Source organism: Arachis hypogaea, chromosome 5 (genome assembly GCF_003086295.3).
Source record: "Arachis hypogaea cultivar Tifrunner chromosome 5, arahy.Tifrunner.gnm2.J5K5, whole genome shotgun sequence".
Lineage (NCBI taxonomy): Eukaryota > Viridiplantae > Streptophyta > Magnoliopsida > Fabales > Fabaceae > Arachis > Arachis hypogaea.
Genome location: NC_092040.1, coordinates 48,412,153 through 48,430,604, shown reverse-complemented (window position 1 = coordinate 48,430,604; position 18,452 = coordinate 48,412,153). Strand labels below are relative to the sequence as shown.

Below are 18,452 nucleotides of genomic sequence, written 5' to 3'. Positions count from 1 at the left end.
TGTCACAAGTCCAACCGAATAAAAATAACTGAGAGTATTAGTCTCGGGTCGTTCTCCCTAGGAATTACAATCAAGTGCTCAATTATTGGTTATGAATTTCACGGGTTGGGTTGATAAAAGTGCAAGAAAATAAATGGCAAGAGATGTAACGCAAACAACTAAATAAAGCAAGTAATAAAGAGAGACATTCATGGTAAGGATTGAGAATCTAGGCTTTCTATCCTAGTCACTAATCATATTACAATAATTATCAAGAGCTAATCCTATTAAGTCATCTTCAACATCGGAAGAAGGTACAATGTTATCTTCAACATAGGAAGAAAGTCAAATAGGCCTAGTTAATCTCAATCCAAAAGTCCTAATCAACTCACTAATTGAATTAGCAAAAGATTAGAGTCAATGGAAATAATATTAACTAACAACCCTTGATCACCAACATGGATTGGGTATTAATGACTCAAGATTGTCTAATTTCTCTTTCCAAGCCAAGAATGCTCAAAAAGCTACTCTAACATCCAACCAAGCATTTTGTCAAACACTTTGAAGGCATAAAAGAAAATCATGGTAAAAAGGCAATAATAATAAAATCTACTACTACCCAATGTAAGAAATCAATAACAATAACTCAAACAAGTAAGAAAAAAACATAAAACATCAAATTGCATTAAATGAAAGGAAAATTAACAAGAGTTCATATAACATAAAAAGTGGTAAAATAAAGGAAATAACAATAGAGACTAAGAAGATTGAAGCAAATCAACAAGGAAAAATAAAGGAAACTAAATCAAAACAAGTAATTAAACTTAAATCTAAGATGAAAATAAACTAAGAACCCTAATTTCTAGAGAGAAGAGGGAACTTCTCTCTCTAGAACCAACCTAAAGCATGTTTTCTACACTAACTAATTGCTCCTCCTTTTCCAATCTTGAATTCTACATCAAATAGCCTCATAAATGAGTTGGATTTGGGCTTAGAAAGCTCAGAAATCGCCCCCGGTGTCTTCATTTTAATGAGGTCACGTGATCAGCGTCACGAGTGCGCGTGGTCGACACGTGCGCGTCGCTGGCAAATTTCCTCCTCACACGTACGCGTGGGCAATGCGTGCACGTGGCCATTAATGTCCTTCTCACACGGACACGTGGCTTTCAGTCCTCCAAATGCTCATTTCTTTATGAATTTTCCATTTTGCATGCTTTTCTTTTCACTTCTTCCATCCAATCTTTGCCTTATAAGCCTGAAATCACTCAACAAACATATCAAGGCATCGAATGGAATTAAAGTGAATTAGATTTAGCTATTTTAAGGCCTAAAAAACATGTTTTCACTCTTAAGCACAAAATTAGGGAGAATTACAAAATCATGCTATTTTATTGAATAAATATGGAATAAGTTGATAATCCCTAACTTAAGCACAAGATTAACCACAAATTGGAGTTTATCAAATAATATTGCTTCGTCGCTGGTTACCAGGGTGGGGCGTTGTCTCGTGCATGTAGACAAGCATGTACCCCCTCCCCCCTGTAGCTACTTCATCCTCAGAAGCAAGCGAAAATCCTGCAACGTTTTATGGACTCCAAGGCAACACGCCCCCGCGAATTGGCAGAGCACTGCCACCTATCTCTATCCGCTACATCACTACACCTCCTGCGTGTTGGCAGGAAACTCTCACAACACCTACGGGCTCTATCACCACGTCCTCGGCGTGTTAAACCTGACATCCACAAAGCGGCAAAATACCTCCCTCCTCAATATTCAGCAGATACACCAATGTGTATTTTATATAAAAAATAATTTCTACCATATTAGTTTATATTGTATTTTTAAAAATTATATTTTTTTTATTTTCTAATATTTTTAGATATCTAACTATTTTTCTATTTCATGTTTGGTCCGTTAGATTAAGGCTCATATAACAAAAATATATTTTTAGTTGGAAAATTCCCAAATATCTTTGCAGTAATTTACTTATCAGTTGTCGTACTTGTGCTGCAACATTAAAATTGAAAATTTTTTTCTTCCACATGTCATTACGAGATTGGCCGGTCAAAATTTAATCATCCTTAGCTACTGAATCCTATGATACCGCAGAAGTCACCCTTCAATTAAGTAAGGAGTGTAGCAGAAAAGTGCAACACCATCTCTTCAACAAGTATTGTTGTCAACTCCACTTGTAGAAACAACGAAAAGAAAGAAGTGAGAAAATCTTCTACTACCACCACCATCCAAAACTATCGATTGCTGCAATGCATGCACCACTTTTTCTGCCTCATTTCCAACAGTGCAATTCACACTCTTATAGAGTCTATTTGGACCTAAGTTCGAGTTTCAAATCTGACCATGCCATTGGTGTTGATCTCCGGGACTTGAATTTTTTTCCTTGATCTCCTCTCACAGGAGTTGACCTCCACCGCTCAGGAGTTGCAGCGGCCTTCTTGGAGTTGCCAGAAGCTAAGCAGGCGGCATGGCGATGGCGGAGGCCTTCACCTTGCTGATCGGAGGCAAGAATGCCTCCCCATGAAACGAGAGAACAAAAGAAAAGGGAACCTTCTAGAAGAAGTGGAAGACGAAGAATTTGAAGTAGTTGAGGTTGAAGAGATGGTGGTGGAAGTGGAGGTGGAAGGTGAAGGAGACAACACAGGACTTGTAGAATCTCAGTTCACCATTGTTAACAAGTTTTGTCTCTAGAATAGTTGGTACAGCAAAGAATTCTCAGTTGAGAAGGTATAATGGTAGTGATCATGTGTTTGGTACTGGTGACAGGAGTGGGTGTTACCGTGACGATGAAAGGAGAAGAAAAAAGTTGTGTGGATTAATGGTAAAATGTTAGAAAGGATAATTTAAAATTTTAAATAAGTTTTTAGATTTTGGTTAGTTTTGTCAATTAGAATCTATCTTTCATAGATACTACGTTAATTTTATTTTATTATGAATAGATTTATCTGCGCTTAAATCTTTCGAAACTAAAAATAGTTATTTACTCATTATTATATTATTGTTATTAAAAATAATTTTTGTTTAAACTAAAACATTCTTCTATATCTATCAGTTATCACACTCCATGATTCCAAACGGAAGTTACTAATATACTCTTCCACATAATCATTGAATATATTAATATTAGCTCTATTATATATTTTATTTGAGCCTAGGATTCCATTTTCCATTTACATTTCTTTCGCTTTACTACCTGAGATAAAAAAAAAAAAAAAAATCAGAAGTATAGTGTGGATTTAATTTTAATTAGGACTTTGATCGATCATATTTTGCTTTGATACATATCTATTTATTAGAAAATATAATAAGAAGAAAATGCTTATACTAAACTTTCATAGTTTGCTTTGTTATACATTGAACGTCTCCCTCGGAAAAATGTGTTTGCAGTCTATAAATTGATATTGATAACTAAATAAAATTGAACTGAAATTAATAGTCCTCTTTCACAATGTCCTCTCCTTTCTTTCTTCCTTCTTTCATATCCTCCAACATAATTATTACATGATCCGATTTTCTTCTACCAAAATAATATCTTTGACCCCGTTATTTCCATTGTCAGTTTATGGTTATTCAACTTTTTACTCTTTTGCTGCTGCTTTTGTTTGTTTTTTCCTTCTTTGGTAAATCCCTCTGGCTAGCTAGCTAGCTAGTCCTATATAGTAATTAATACATACACATTGTATATATTAATAATAACATAAAATTAAATTCACTAATAATTAATAATTTAAACATAATATAGTCTTGTCAATACATGCATGCAAAATAAAAACCACCAAACCATTATAATAATAGTAACATATATAATAAGTCATAACACACAATCTAGTCACAACTAACACAAGACAAGAACAAATTAAACTACATACATAATAAACTAGCTTAGGCATGATCAATAACTGCTACCGATGTGGTTACGGTGGATTAGAACATTGAAGGTTGGTATGATGGTGGAGCAACTACCATTGCAATTGTTATTAACCAGCTCAAAGACACAGACATCATCCTTCTCTAACTTGTTTCCTTGGCTAAACTTGGCCCAACCCTTTTGCAGTTTGCACTTCTTGCAAGGCATCCCATCTCCACTCCAAGTCTTGTACATCACTTTCCATGTCCTCCCATCCGCCACTCTTAGTAGGTATCCTCCTTCTTTCATGTACTCCCTTGCAAAATTAGATGGTACGGCCTAAATTATTATTTATTCAAAAAAATATAATGGTGATATGTTAGCACCTCAGTAGTACAATAACAAAAAGAAAAAAAAATTAATTTTGATTATTTTTAATAATATGACCATCAAGAGCAGAGTTTGATTAACTATCACGAATGGACAGAAAAACAATTTACAATTAACAAAGACTAAAATAAAAAATTTAAAAAGAGAGATTAAACTAAAATTTATGTATAATTTAATAAAAAAAATTGATGGTTGTAAGACACAATTCAGAGATGGAGTTAGAATTTTTTTTTTAAGAAGAAACAACATAAAAAATATAAATTAAGAAGAAAAAAAATTAAAATAAAACAAAACTGAAAAATATATTGATTACTTACCATGCATCTTCCCCCATTGATATATGAATCCTGCATGACAACCTCGAAACTGGGGTTGCTATCTTTTCTCTCTAGTCTGTCACTTCTTATAGCATCAGCAATACTCTCACTTTTATCTACGTATTAGTATTTCAGTTAAAGGGTATTGTCATGTTACTGGTAATAATAATTAAATATAAACTTAAATATATTCTTTTAATTGCAGCTAAAAAATATGTTTTTCTATTTTGATATCTACAGATTTTTTTGGTTGATTTGGTCTATAAATATTTTAAAATTTTTATTTTGGTACCCCATTATTAGTTTATTTTATTGAATACTTTTAAAACCCAATGCAACAAAGTAAATATTAGTATAACATATGTCAATATTTAACTAAAAAACCAAGAACAAAAATGTAAAAACATATATTTTGAAAGATAAAAATTTGTAAAACTCTAGAATATTGCATAAAATTATAGCTTGATATATAAAATATATGAATAGAAAATCATGATATTAGTAATATACCTTTCAATTGATATTGATCATATTGAAGCTTCACAACATCAACAACATCTTCATCATCATCATCCTCATAATAATCTTCATAATCATCATAGTTGAGTTCATGGTAAGGGTAGTCAATTTCAAGAGTGGTGCTGTCAAATATTTGGACCCCAAAACATGAAGCCACAAGACAATATTTGAACAACAAAAGGTGGCCGTGTGAGACAGAGTAGTTCTCAAGAAACTCTTTCCATTCCTTCCCAATAAACCAAATGGAACCATTAATTTTGGTCCAATGCACTTTCTTTTGGTTGCCATCTACAACTTTCAGAATAACTGGATTTGGTAGTTTCAATCCACACTTGTTTGTGAATTCCGTTGGAAGCTTCTGTCAATTGAAGAACAACAAAATCAACTATTCTACTACTCGTATTTGTATCGGATAAATGCTAAATCTGGAATTTTTCCAAACGGTTTGACGACTGAGAATAATGTATTTTTAGAAGGACAGGCAAATTTTATTATTTTTTTCCCTAAGAAGTAACTTTATGCACAGTCATATATAAAATCACCTTAGCTTTTTTTTTCTTGTAAGCAAATAAGTTTATCACTTTTTTTTTACTCTATTCATTCAAATATCACTGAATACATATCCTCAAAGAAAGAAAAAAGAAGTAATAACCAAACAATTTTTAAACATAACCACCAATAATTCAGCATATAAAGCAAGTGATAGTTAATCATAGTTCATAATCTTTTCTGAACTAAAAACTGAGCATGAATGACTATAAAAAAAGAGAAAGAGAGACAGAGAAAGTTGAATTGAATTTGGTTATAAAAAAAAATCGTAACTAACAAGAGGTATATAATATATAAAATTATAAATATAACATGACTACATAAGTAAAAGGAATAAGAACTTACAATCTTCTCATCTAGAATATGCCAACGACAAATGATCTTGAAGAAACTGACAACACTAGTGTGTTCACGTTGTTGATGAATCGCCATGGATATGGAAATTGGAAACTAGGTCTATATATAAAACACTATGAATATTATATATTGTTGCTCAATCACAATTGACAGAGAAAGAAAGAAACAAACAAGAAAGGGATCCTGTCTACCAACTATATATATATATATATATATTTGTACTAGTAATTATATCTGCATGTGTTTGTTTCTTTTCTAATTTCATTAAAAACCCAAGACACAAAAGCTACTTTTCTCTGCCTAAGTAGGGGAAAAGAAGGAAAACACAACTAGTTATAAAATGTTTATTTTCTATTTTCTTTTTCTTTTTTGAAAAATAGGATGCATAAGATTGAAGCAAGAAACAAGTTTACATCTCTTTAGAGAGAGAGAGAGAGAGAGAGAGAGAGAGAGAGAGAGAGAGAGAGAGAGAGAGAGAGAGAGAGAGAGAGAGAGAGAGAGACGGGTAGTGATGAGAAGCGGCAAATGGTAGTATAAGTCTATAAGATATCAATGCAAATATTCATAGTCTCTCCTGTAAAGTTCTGGGAAGGAAGAAAGAAAGAAAGAAAATGAGAAAAAATAAGAAAAATATTAAAGGAGTTTAAATGCAACTTAACTAGAAAGCATAGTGAAAAAAAAGGAGTTGGTTAGTCATTTCCTTTTATTTTCTTGTTTTTAAATAACAGATTAATTTCTCAACAAACTCATCACTAGTTGGCTAGTCTTCTCTTTTGTTTTGAACAGCTAGCATGCATGTAGTGTGTTATGTAGGGTGGTTGCAGATGATCAGAGTAGTACAATCAATGGCGGAACCAGAAATTTCATAAGAGGGGGGCCAATTAAATATAAAATATAACAAAAAATTAACAAAATATGATTTGTAGCATATATATCAAAAAAATAATTATATTATATAAAAGTCAATGTTCAACTACATACTTTAAGATTTTGATATTTTTAAACTTGCTCGACGATGCTTCATGGAACTAAAATCATCAATTATCATCTCTGAAGTGAATTTTGAAGCAATTTCCTTTTCAATATATACAATCATACAATCTGCTAAAAATTCATCTTCCATCTTGTTTCGAACCCTTGTTTTAATAATCTTCATAGCTGAAAAGGCTCGTTCAGTTGTTGCTGTTGTCACAGGAAGAGTCAAAACAAGACGAATTAATCTATCAATTAAAGGATATATATTTGATTTTCCTGTCTCTGTCAATTTTTGACACAATTCAGCAAGAGTAGACAAATTCTGAAAATCTGGAGCTTTAACCACATCAAGTTCATAATGTTGTAACTCATAATCCAATTGAATCTTTTCTTGCTCAGAAAAATCTAAAGAATAGAAATTCTTTACAAGATTGCATATGTTGCAAACACTGAATAACTTGAAAGCATCTTTAGGATCTAGAGATGTACTCAGTATGAGGAGCTCGGTTGCTTGCTCACTAAATCTACTATTTAGCTCTTTCAATTGAAAATCTATCACGCTAGTAAAAATGTCAACACGATAGTGGTGTTCAACAGTGACAACATCCTTTTTACGACGAGACCGAATTATGTCACTAAAAGAAGCACCCATATCAGGTATCTGAATAGCATGATCATTGCAGAAAGAACTAACTTTCTCCAAAAGTGCTCCCCAACTACTATCTCTTAACTGTTGAATCAATGACTTTGTACTAGAAACCAGATGCATAGCATTCAAAATGTCTTGAGATTTTTGTTGCAATGCTTGACAAAGTTTATCAGTGATTCCCATGATTTCTTTCATCATATGCAAAATGAAAACAAAATCAAATGATAATAAAGATTTAAGAGCATAAGTAGCATCACCACGTTGAGAATATGTAGATCCATTAGTAGCCAAATCTTCCAGAACTGAAGTTGTTGCTCCAAACATACGTAAAAGGCTACAAATTGAGTTGAAGTGAGAGCTCCACCTGGTATCTCCTGATCTTTTTAATGTGCCAATTTGATTTGCTCCTCTTCCTGTTTCAATTTGATTAGTTGCAACTAAATGGGAAATTTCAGTTGCATAAGCAGATCGTAATTCATCATTGCGTTTGCAAGAAGAGCACACAACATTGATAATATTACTCAAACTTTGGAAAAAAGCATGAACATCAACAACTTCTTTAGCCGCAGCAACAAGAGCTAGCTGTAATTGATGAGCAAAGCAATGAACATAATATGCATAAGGACATTCTTGAATAATTAAAGCTTGTAACCCTTTCCACTCTCCACGCATATTACTAGCTCCGTCATACCCTTGACCTCGAACATTTTGAATGTTGAGATTGTGATGAGATAATGCAGAACAAATCTCTTGTTTTAGAGTAGCAGAAGTAGTATCTTTGACATGAACAACATCTATTAGCCTTTCTTTGACAAATCCATGCTTATCAACAAATCTAACAACAAGTGCCATTTGTTGTCTTCTAGATTCATCTCTAGCTTCATCAACAATCAAACAAAACTTTGCATTACCAATCTCATTGCGAATTTCATTTTGCACCTTTCTAGCAAAAACATGTAGAATTTCCTTTTGAATAGAAGGTGATGTGTATATTGCATTTTGAGGAGCATTATCCAAAACAACTGCATCCACTTCTTTATTGTAAGAAGCTAATAATTTTAACATTTCAAGAAAATTTCCTCGATTCTGAGACTCATGACTCTCGTCATGTCCCCTAAAAGCACAAGCTTGAAACGTTAACCATTTGACAGTATCAATAGAGGCTTTAAGACGCAATCTATTGCTTAAAACTTGTTGTGAGCTTTGCTTAGCCAATACTTTGTCAATGTGACATAATTGATTAAGCAAATCTTTACAAGACTTAACAGCAATATTATGAGGAGAATTAAGAGATTTACCCACATGAGATAAAAATGCACAATCCTTTCCATTATTCACTTTTTTCCAATTGCGAAATCCTCCTGATGTGAATGGACTTGATTTTCTAGAAAATAAATAGCATGGAAGACAAAATGCAGCATCCACTTCTGGCGAATATTCTAGCCAAGAAAAACTCTTAAACCAATGAGCTTTGAAACGACGAGGATGACTTTCTAGACCAGAAAGAGGGTACTCATCCATAATAAATTGATATGGTCCAAACTTTATGTATGCTCTACGGATTTCATCTTGTTGATTGATAGGATAATTCCAAATTTGCGGACGCTTTCCGGGATCACGCATCAATGTATCAATATTAACTTGATCTATTTCAGTCCTTGCTATTTTGGAAGCAGGGGGTTGAATATCTTGCTCAACAAGTTGTGTCACAGGTTGTTCAATAATATTTTGAACATTACTCAAAGAATCTGAAGCTGAATTTTGTTCATCATATATTCTCTCTTTTCTCTTGAAAAATGAGTGAATTGTTTTCATCTTTGACATTTTTAACTTAACTTGAACTATCTAACAAAAAAAAAACAAAAATAATTGCATATATATTATTTTCTTAAAAAAAATATTAAACCTATTGAGCAATAACAAATAATTTTAGAAACACAAAAATATAATAACCAAAAATAAAGTTATTGATTTACCTGATTATTTTTTGTTCCAAGTCTCACAAAAAAATAATTCTATTGAGTTTTGTCCTCACTTCAATCTTTGAACACTGTCCATTATAAAAAAAATAAATTAATTATTTTAAATAAATAATGTAAATAATACTTGACATTGTCATTAACTTAAAAAAAATTGAAATATACCTCTTTGAATCTTTGTTGTGCATTTAATGGTTAATATTTTGTTGTTCACTTCTCTTCAATGGTTTTTCTTCATATGTCTTGTTTTGGTATGGAAAGAAAATTAGAATGAGAAGAGTAGAAGACCAAAAGTTTGGGAATCACTAAAAGAGAGAGAAAAGTGGCGCTATGCCTATGATAGTTTGAAACAAATATTTGAAAAATGTACTAGGGTTACTTTAATTAATAGTATGGGCTTGGGCTAGTATAATAGAACCATTTTTATTAATTATTAGAATGGGCTATTTGTTAACAAGAACAACAATAATTCAAATATCTAATACATAATGCAGTTTTTAGTTTTTTTAATTTATAAAATTTTGTAAGTTATATTTTTTTAATATTATATATAAAAAAATTTAATATTATTAATTATTACTATTTACTATTTTTTTAAAAAAAATTTGGGGGGGACCATGGCCACCTTAGGTCCCCCGTGGATCCGCCACTGAGTACAATAATGACAATACACCAAGAAAGAAAAAAGAAAAATGAAATATTGGAACAAAATAGGCAACATAACCCTAAAATGGAAAAGGGTACAGAAGATCCGATAAGCTAGTACATGAGAATCGGATCTGATGTCCTTTGCCATTAATTTTTTGTTTATATTCTGCTATGTATGTCATAATTGTAAAATAAAGTGTTCCAGCTGCGGGAACAACAAAAGCTTATTTGTTTATTCATTCTGATCAATTAAATGAATTTTCAAATTATTTATATTTAAACAATTATTAAAATAATTTCTATATTCCAAGTAGTTAAAGTTAACTCTTAATTACCTTGAAAAAATAATATTAACACTGTATATTAGCAGGCCAAGTCTTTTGACATGCCTGTTCTTTTTCGCTCTTTTCTTATAATATTTAAGAAGAACGAATCAATTTATTTAACCAAAAAAAGTGTTTTTTCAATTCCTTATTTTTGCTGTACCGATGAACTGCATTTCCAGGGATTACAACACCTTTCCATGAAGGAGGTTTCTTTAAAGTTAGCTCTTGTACATAGCTTTCAGTATGAGTTGGTAAGTTTTTCCCCCTTAATTTTGAGTCATTCTTTTATTATTTCATTTGGTTCATAAATACTTTGTCACTTGTGATAAGTATCCCGTGCACGGATTCAGTACGCAGAAGTAGTTTGCACACGGAAACGCTAAGGTAATCTTTGGTGCACCAGTCAGTCAAAAAGTATCAAAATCAAAATATTTATTTTTATGGGTTTTTTTTTCTAATTACACATAAAATAGAGGGATAATTTTTTTATTTTTTTTAAATGAATACATTTCACTCAATTATTAAAAGCTGCTAACTTTCTTCTCTAAATTTTCTTCTTCTCCTTCCTTTGTCGCCGCAAGCTTCCGCCCCTTCTATTATCTCCACCATCAACAACGACTCAACTCTCCCCACCGCCTCTCCTACTCGCTCTTTCGCGCTACCAACTCCTTCTCTTCCCCACTTAGCCATAGTGGCTTTGGCACCGTCTTCTCCGGCACGTCCGAAGTCACTGTCCACACTCTGCCGAAAATTGCATGACTCGTATCGTCCATCCCTTTAAAAGTGCCCACATCCTCATACTCAATAGTGAGATCTACTTCTATAGCATAGAGATTGGTAAAGTCATTGACTAAAGTTGGAGTTTTTGTGAATCACTGTTGAAAAGCATCGCTCAAATTATGAGCTGGGTCAGTGGAAATTATGAGAACAGAGCATTGAGTGCATGTGGTTTTGCCTGACGCCACCATTACCACTAGCGAAGACCCATTTGAGAGCTTTTTGTTCTAAAATGTTCTGCATCGTCCTGTTAATCCGCCATGGCCACACCACTCGTATTTTTCTCAACTGTGTTGTCGAATATTTTGTCAAAGCCTAAAACAAGATTCGGCGTTTTTAAATAATTAATTAATTTTTATGACAATTATAATTAATAAAATTAATTTAGTAATTACTAATTTTTCATATCATATTATTATAATTTATAAAATTATTTTAAAAATTTACTAATTTATCAGATTATATTACTATAATTAATAAAATTATCAGAAATATAAGTAATTAATTTAATAAAATTAATCTAAAAAATACTAATTTTTTTTATAGTATATTACTATACTCTAAATAATTAATTAAATTAATTTAACCATTATTAATTTTTCATATTATATTGTTATGATTAAGAAAATTACTTTAAAATTATAGTAATTTCTCATATTGTATTACTATAGTTAATAAAACTACTAAAAAAATAACTAATTTCCTAAATCATATTACTATAAGTTATAAAATTATTCTAAAAAATTACTAATTTCACATAACATCTTATTATATAATAAATAAAATTATTCTCCATATCATTTAACTATAATTAATAAAATTAATGTAACAAATCACTAATTTTTATTATATATTATTATAATAAATCAAGTTACTTTATAAATTAATAATTTAGAGTTTAGGGTTTAAGACTTAGGATGTGTGTGGTTGGAGGAATTATAAATAATTTCTAGGAATTTTAAGATGGGAATATCATATTCCCATGTTTGGTTCAAAGTTTGAAAAGCTATTCTTAAGCAAGTTTGATTCCCGGGAATCAAAATACCATCATTTCAATTCTCACCTTCCCCTTGGATATCTTTAATTCCCATGAGAATAGAATCTTTGTAACAAAGTAATACTTGAACCACACACCTTTAAGGTTTAGGGTTTTTTTTTTCTTTTTCTTATTCTCGATATATTCCATCCTATTATTTGAACCTTAGAACTTTTTACATATATTTTCTTTTCATTTTCGATTTATTTTTCAAGTTAGCGATAATACCTATCAATTATTTAATAAAATTAATAAAAAATACTAATTTCATACTCTATGTAATTAATAATTTTTTATGACGTATTACTATAATTAATAAAATTAATTTAACTTAATAATTAATTTCTCATATCATATTAACATAATTAATAAGATTATTTTAAAAAAGATTAATTTCTTAGATTATATTATTATAATTAATAAAATTACTAAAAAAATAACTAATTTCTTAAATCATATTACTAAAACCTATAAAATTACTCGAAAAAATTACTAATTTCATATAAAATCTTTCTAAGATTAATAAAATTAATATAACAAAATTACCAATTTTTAATTTATATATATATATAATTAATCAAATTATTCTAAAAATTACTAATTTAAAATTTAAGATTTAGGGTTTATGAGATCTTTACTTGTGTAATATAAGACTTCTTCTTCTTTTTCTTGTTATCTTCTTGAATTCTTTTGTGTGTATTCTCCGTACTTTCTATGTATTCTCTATCTGTGCTAATTTTTATAATATCTTACTATAATGAGTACTCTACATAATTAATAATTTTTCATAACATATTACTATAGTTAATAAAACTAATTTAACAAAATTATTAATTTCTCATATCATATTAATATAATTAATAAAATTATTTTAAAAATTTACTAATTTCTCAAATCATATTTCTTTAATTAATAAAATTACTAAAAAATAACTAATTTTCTAAATTATATTAATATAATACATAAAATTATTCTAAAAAATTACTAATTTCACATGACATCTTACTATAATTAATAAAATTATTTTTGATATCATTTAACTATGATTAATAAAATTAACGTAATAAAATCACTAATTTTTAACATATATATTACTATAATTAATTAAGTTACTCAAAATATTATTAATTTTTCAGAACATCTTACCTTAAAAAAAGATATATTTTATATATCCAAATATTATTCGTATTTTGTATATACAAATATCACTCTTTTTTTGTCTTTCTTTTATTAGATTTTGTAAAAAAAACCAAAATAATTTTTAAAAAATATTAAAAATATTTTAATTGATAAAATTAAAATATTATATAGATATTTATAAAACTTTTCAAATATTAGTTTGATTGTAACAAAATATATTTATCTTATTTTTTAAAAAAAGTAAAACACTAACTACGAGAGTTTAGGGTTTGAGATTTGGAGTTTAGAAGTTAGAGATTGAAAGTTGAAATTGGAGGTTTAGAGTTGGAGTTTCTGAATCCTAAATCCTAAACTCTAAATGAGTAATTTGATTTTATATATATATATATATGTTAGAAATGAGTAATTTTGTTATATTAATTTTATTAACTATAGTTAAATGATATGGAGAATAATTTTATTAATTATACTAAGATATTATGTGAAATTAGTAATTTTTTGCCTGATGATTGGATTTTGTCACTAGTACAAACTCCTAAAATTTATAAACCGAAGTATTGGAACCTCGGGTCGTTCTCCCTAGGACTTACAATAAAGTGTCTTGTTATTGGTTGTGAGTTATTTTGGGGTTTTTGAGATTTTATACAAGAAATATAAATGGCAAAAGAAATAAACTAACAACTAACAAAGCTCTTGGCAAGATATGAGAACTAGAAGTCCTATCCTAGTTATTCTCCTCAATTGTGATGAGAATTGTTCATTGCTCCCACTTAGTTAACCTCTAACCATAGAGGAAAGTCAAGTGGATGAATCAATTTGATTCCTCAAGTCCTAATCAACTCCTAAAGGAATGACTAGCTTTAGAGGCATTCAAATCAATTAGCAATCTCTAATTATCAATCAACAAGAAATTAGATAATTCAAGAGTCACTAATCACTCTACCAAAGCCAAGAGGAACAAAATCTATACTAAAATCCAACCAAGCATTTCATCAAACACTTGGAAGGCACCAAAGAAAAGCATAGTAAATTGACAACAAGAATGAAATCTAACAACAATTATTGAAAGGAATTAACAACAACAATTAAAAGAAACACATTTATTATGAATTACCTTTTATTGAATTGGAAGAAAGTAGAAGGAACAATACTAGATCTACAACAAAATATAAGAACAACATAAAGGAAATTACAACAAAAGAATAGAAGAAGATGAATGTAGAAACAAAGAATTGAGAGATAGAAGTGGAAGGAAGCAAAGATTAAAACCTAGATCTAAGAACTAAACCTAATCCTAATCCTAGAGAGAAGTGAGAGCTTCTCTCTCTAAAAACTAGTTCTAACTACTTCTAAAACTAAACTATGATTAATGATCAAAAGTATGTTGATTCCTCTTCAATCCTTGGCTTAAATAGCATCAGAAATGAGTTGGATCGGGCCCACAAGGCTTCTAAAATCGCTGGCCACGTGTTGCATTAAGTGGGTCATGTGCCACCATCGGTGCGTCCGTGTACCATGCGCGTGCGCGCCCCTATGCGCGATGCAAATATGGCAAATCGTATTTCATTTCGAAGCCCCGGATGTTAGCTTTCCAACCCAACTGGAACCGCATCATTTGGACCTCTGTAGCTCAAGTTATGGTCAATTAAGTACAAAGAGGTCGGCTTGACAGCTTTTGCGATTCTTTCATTTCTTCATGAGTTCTCCATTTCTACATGCTTTTTCTCCATTCCCTTTGATCCAATCTTTGCCTCCTAATTCTGAAATTACTTAACAAACATATCAAGGCATCTAATAGAATCAAGGTGAATTAAATTTAGCTATTTTAAGACCTAAAAAGCATGTTTTCACATTCAAGCACAATTAAAGGAGAATATACAAAACCATGCTATTTCGTTGAATAAATGTGGATAAAAGGTGATAAAATCTCCAAAAATCACTACAAGATAAACCCTACAAATGGGGTTTATCAACCTCCCCACACTTAAACCAAGCATGTCCTCATGTTTAAGCCAAGAGAGAAACAAAGGGTATCAACATTTATTCAATGTAAATAAACTTTATGCAACCTAAAATATATGCAATTATCTAAATGGATGCAACTAAATGCAAAATGGTTTTACCTACTTGGTTAAAAATAAATCAATCCTCCAAGTCATACATGCACAAGTAGGGTCAAGATCATATAACGATTCATGAATCCTACCAATTCAAATATAAAAATTGAAGTTCAAATAGACTTGCAAGAAGAAAACTTATGAAAGCTGGGAATCACGGAATTGAGCATCAAACCCTCACCGGAAGTGTTTGCACTCTAGTCGCTCAAGTGTATAGGGTTGATTCTCTCAATTCTCCCGTAATCATGCTTTCTAAGATTTGTTTTTCTTCTAACACTCAACATATATTTCATGCATGCATACAAGTATCATGAGGTCTTTTCTTTAGGTTGTAATGGGGCTAGGGTCAAGATAGGGTGCATAGTTGGTCAAGTGAGCTTAAAATTTGAATCTTTGATAAGCTTAAACTTCCCACCTAACCTATGACATCCTATACAATTGAGTTCTAACATAACTACCCATTTCTCACTTTTTTACATACTCATGTATCCCTTTTCATTTCACAACACTTATGCGTTGATCTTTATTGGACTTTACTTTTGGGGCATTTTGTCCCCTTTTTATTTCTTTCTTTTTCTATTTTTTTCTTTTCTTTTTTCTATATTTTTTCTTTCCTTTTCCATATTATTTTTCTTTTTTTTTTCTTTTCTTTTTCTTTTGTTTTTTTCTTTCTTCCTATATACAAGAGCATCAATGCATAAGGTTTTACAATTGATCAATACATGAGCATGTACCCAATTCCCAAATATAAGAGTACAAGACAAAACACATCCTTTTACCTCAACCAATGTCCCTCCCAAGTTTCCCACACTTGAATGATGCTCACACATACTAGCCTAAGCTAATCAATGATCCAAATAAAGGACATTTATTGTTTTTCACTTTAAGGCTTGTAATGTGCTAAAATTGAGAATAAGTGAGTTAAGCGTAGGCTCAAAATTGGTTACAATGGAGAGTAAAAGGTAGGCTATTTGGGTAAGTGAGCTAATGAAACAATGGCCTCAATCATATAAATGCATGAATACATAAAATAATGGACATAAAGAATCAAACAAATCAAAGATTACAACCATAGGAAGAGAATAATGCACACAAGAAGGAAAAATAAGTGGTTATAAGATGTAACCACACAATTAGGCTCAAATCTCACAAGCTTGTGTTCTTAGCTCAAAAATCATGTTCCAAAATAAATTTTTTCAAGCAAGTTCCACAAATTTTCTTTTTCAAATTGGTAGGGTGCGCTAAAACAGTTTCTTGGAAAGAAAATCATCACCCTAACCAAGTAGTCCTAATAAGAAAGAGGTGGTAAAAAATATGTACAAATTCTAACTAACATGCCTATCATGCAATGCAATAGCTAATCTAACAAAGAAAATAAAAAATTTGGTGTTGAAAAGGAAATTTTTACCCATGGAGATCGGTCGAACGACCTCCCCACACTTGAAGATTGCACCGTCCTCGGTGCATGCAAAGAAGAGCAAGGTGGATGGGTTGCTACAATTGATGAGCTCCTTCAAAAGGTTGTGCGGATGACTTGTTTGTTGCCCCATTTAGAAATTTTTTCTTTTTTTTCTTTCTGGTGGCCAACCTAAAAGGAAAGAAAAGGAAAGAAAATTAAGCCTATAACAAAGATATCAAGGCAATTAGAACATAGGCAGGGGCTAATGCCAAATAAGAGTATGATTTTCTACTACATGTTAGCTAAGCATGTGAGTGAGAAAACAATGTAAGCTAAGGCATATCATTAAGCTCGATGCAAGAGTAAAGTTAAAGCATGAAGAGTATATTGAGCATCAAGTTTAAATGAGAAGAAATGGGTCATGAAAGACAATATGAGGTCATATCAATGCACAAAGACACAAGAGTCATACAAGATGAAGCATTGATTCAAAAGTTTCATCACCCAACAATATCAAACAAGTCAAGAAGCACCAAAATAATGTAAGAAAGTCTCAACAATTGAGTAGGAAAGTTCAACACCATTATTAAAATGGAAAACTTAGAAAATAAAATGAGAACAAGGTAGAAAAAACAAAATTAAAATGCAATGAATGAAAATAAGCAAATGCAATAAAAGAAAATGGAGGAAAAGAGAAAAAAAAATTTTTATTTTTTTTGTTTTTTTAGTATTTTATTTATTTATTATTATATTATTATTTTTTTTTTATTAAAAAAAAGTTTCATTTATATTAAAAGAAAAAAATTTTCTAAGAGAGGAAGAAGAAGAAAAAATTAGAAAGAAAGAAGAAGAGAAGAGGAAAGAAGGAGAAAGGAGGAAGGAAAAAAGCAGGGAGCAAATCCGCGCGCGCGCTTACGCGTGGATGCAGCAGAGACAATCCGCGCGCGCGCACACAGTGCGCTTATGCGTGGATGAGGTTGTGCTCCCAGCACAATGCTAGCACAAAGCGTGCACAACTCTCTGGTTTTTCTACTAGAAGTTGCAGAAGTGCAATCCGCGCGCGCGCACAGCGTGCTAGCGCGCCGATGCCCCTTTTTTTTTGCCTAAAAAGCAGAAAAAAATACCCAAGAGCTCCCTATAATGCCTACAACTCTTCTTTATTCAATCAAATATCATACAATTCACAAAAATGCAATTTGATTTTAGGATTTATTCATCTACTACTAGTGAATATAACATACTAACTACCAATCTTCACAAACAAATCAATATGAAATGAAAATCTACCTACAATGGCAACTCAAATCACTTATTAAACAAAACTAAAAGAGAATGGACAGAGTTTACCATGGTGGGGTGTCTCCCACCTAGCAATTTTTGTTTAAGTCCTTAAGTTGGACATTTTGAGGGGCTCATTGTCATGGTGGCTTATG

The 18,452-nt window shown here is 31.0% G+C and overlaps 2 protein-coding genes across 2 annotated transcripts; both read right to left on the bottom strand.

Moving 5' to 3' along the window:
- Nucleotides 1-3,760: 3,760 nt before the first annotated feature.
- On the bottom strand, nucleotides 3,761-6,160 carry LOC112799693 (B3 domain-containing transcription factor VRN1). Its single transcript, XM_025841745.3, has 4 exons — nucleotides 5,962-6,160; nucleotides 5,059-5,425; nucleotides 4,549-4,664; nucleotides 3,761-4,180 (listed from the first exon to the last, which is right to left on the bottom strand). Exons 1-4 carry the CDS (start codon nucleotides 6,046-6,048, stop codon nucleotides 3,887-3,889), a joined length of 864 nt encoding a protein of 287 aa, XP_025697530.1. The 5' UTR covers nucleotides 6,049-6,160; the 3' UTR covers nucleotides 3,761-3,886.
- A 743-nt stretch (nucleotides 6,161-6,903) lies between these two features.
- LOC112803537 (uncharacterized) lies at nucleotides 6,904-10,124 on the bottom strand. Its single transcript, XM_072237232.1, has 2 exons — nucleotides 9,742-10,124; nucleotides 6,904-9,647 (listed from the first exon to the last, which is right to left on the bottom strand). The coding sequence occupies exon 2, from the start codon at nucleotides 9,419-9,421 to the stop codon at nucleotides 6,956-6,958; it is 2,466 nt and encodes an 821-aa protein (XP_072093333.1). The 5' UTR covers nucleotides 9,422-9,647; nucleotides 9,742-10,124; the 3' UTR covers nucleotides 6,904-6,955.
- Between the last annotated feature and the right edge of the window lie 8,328 nt (nucleotides 10,125-18,452).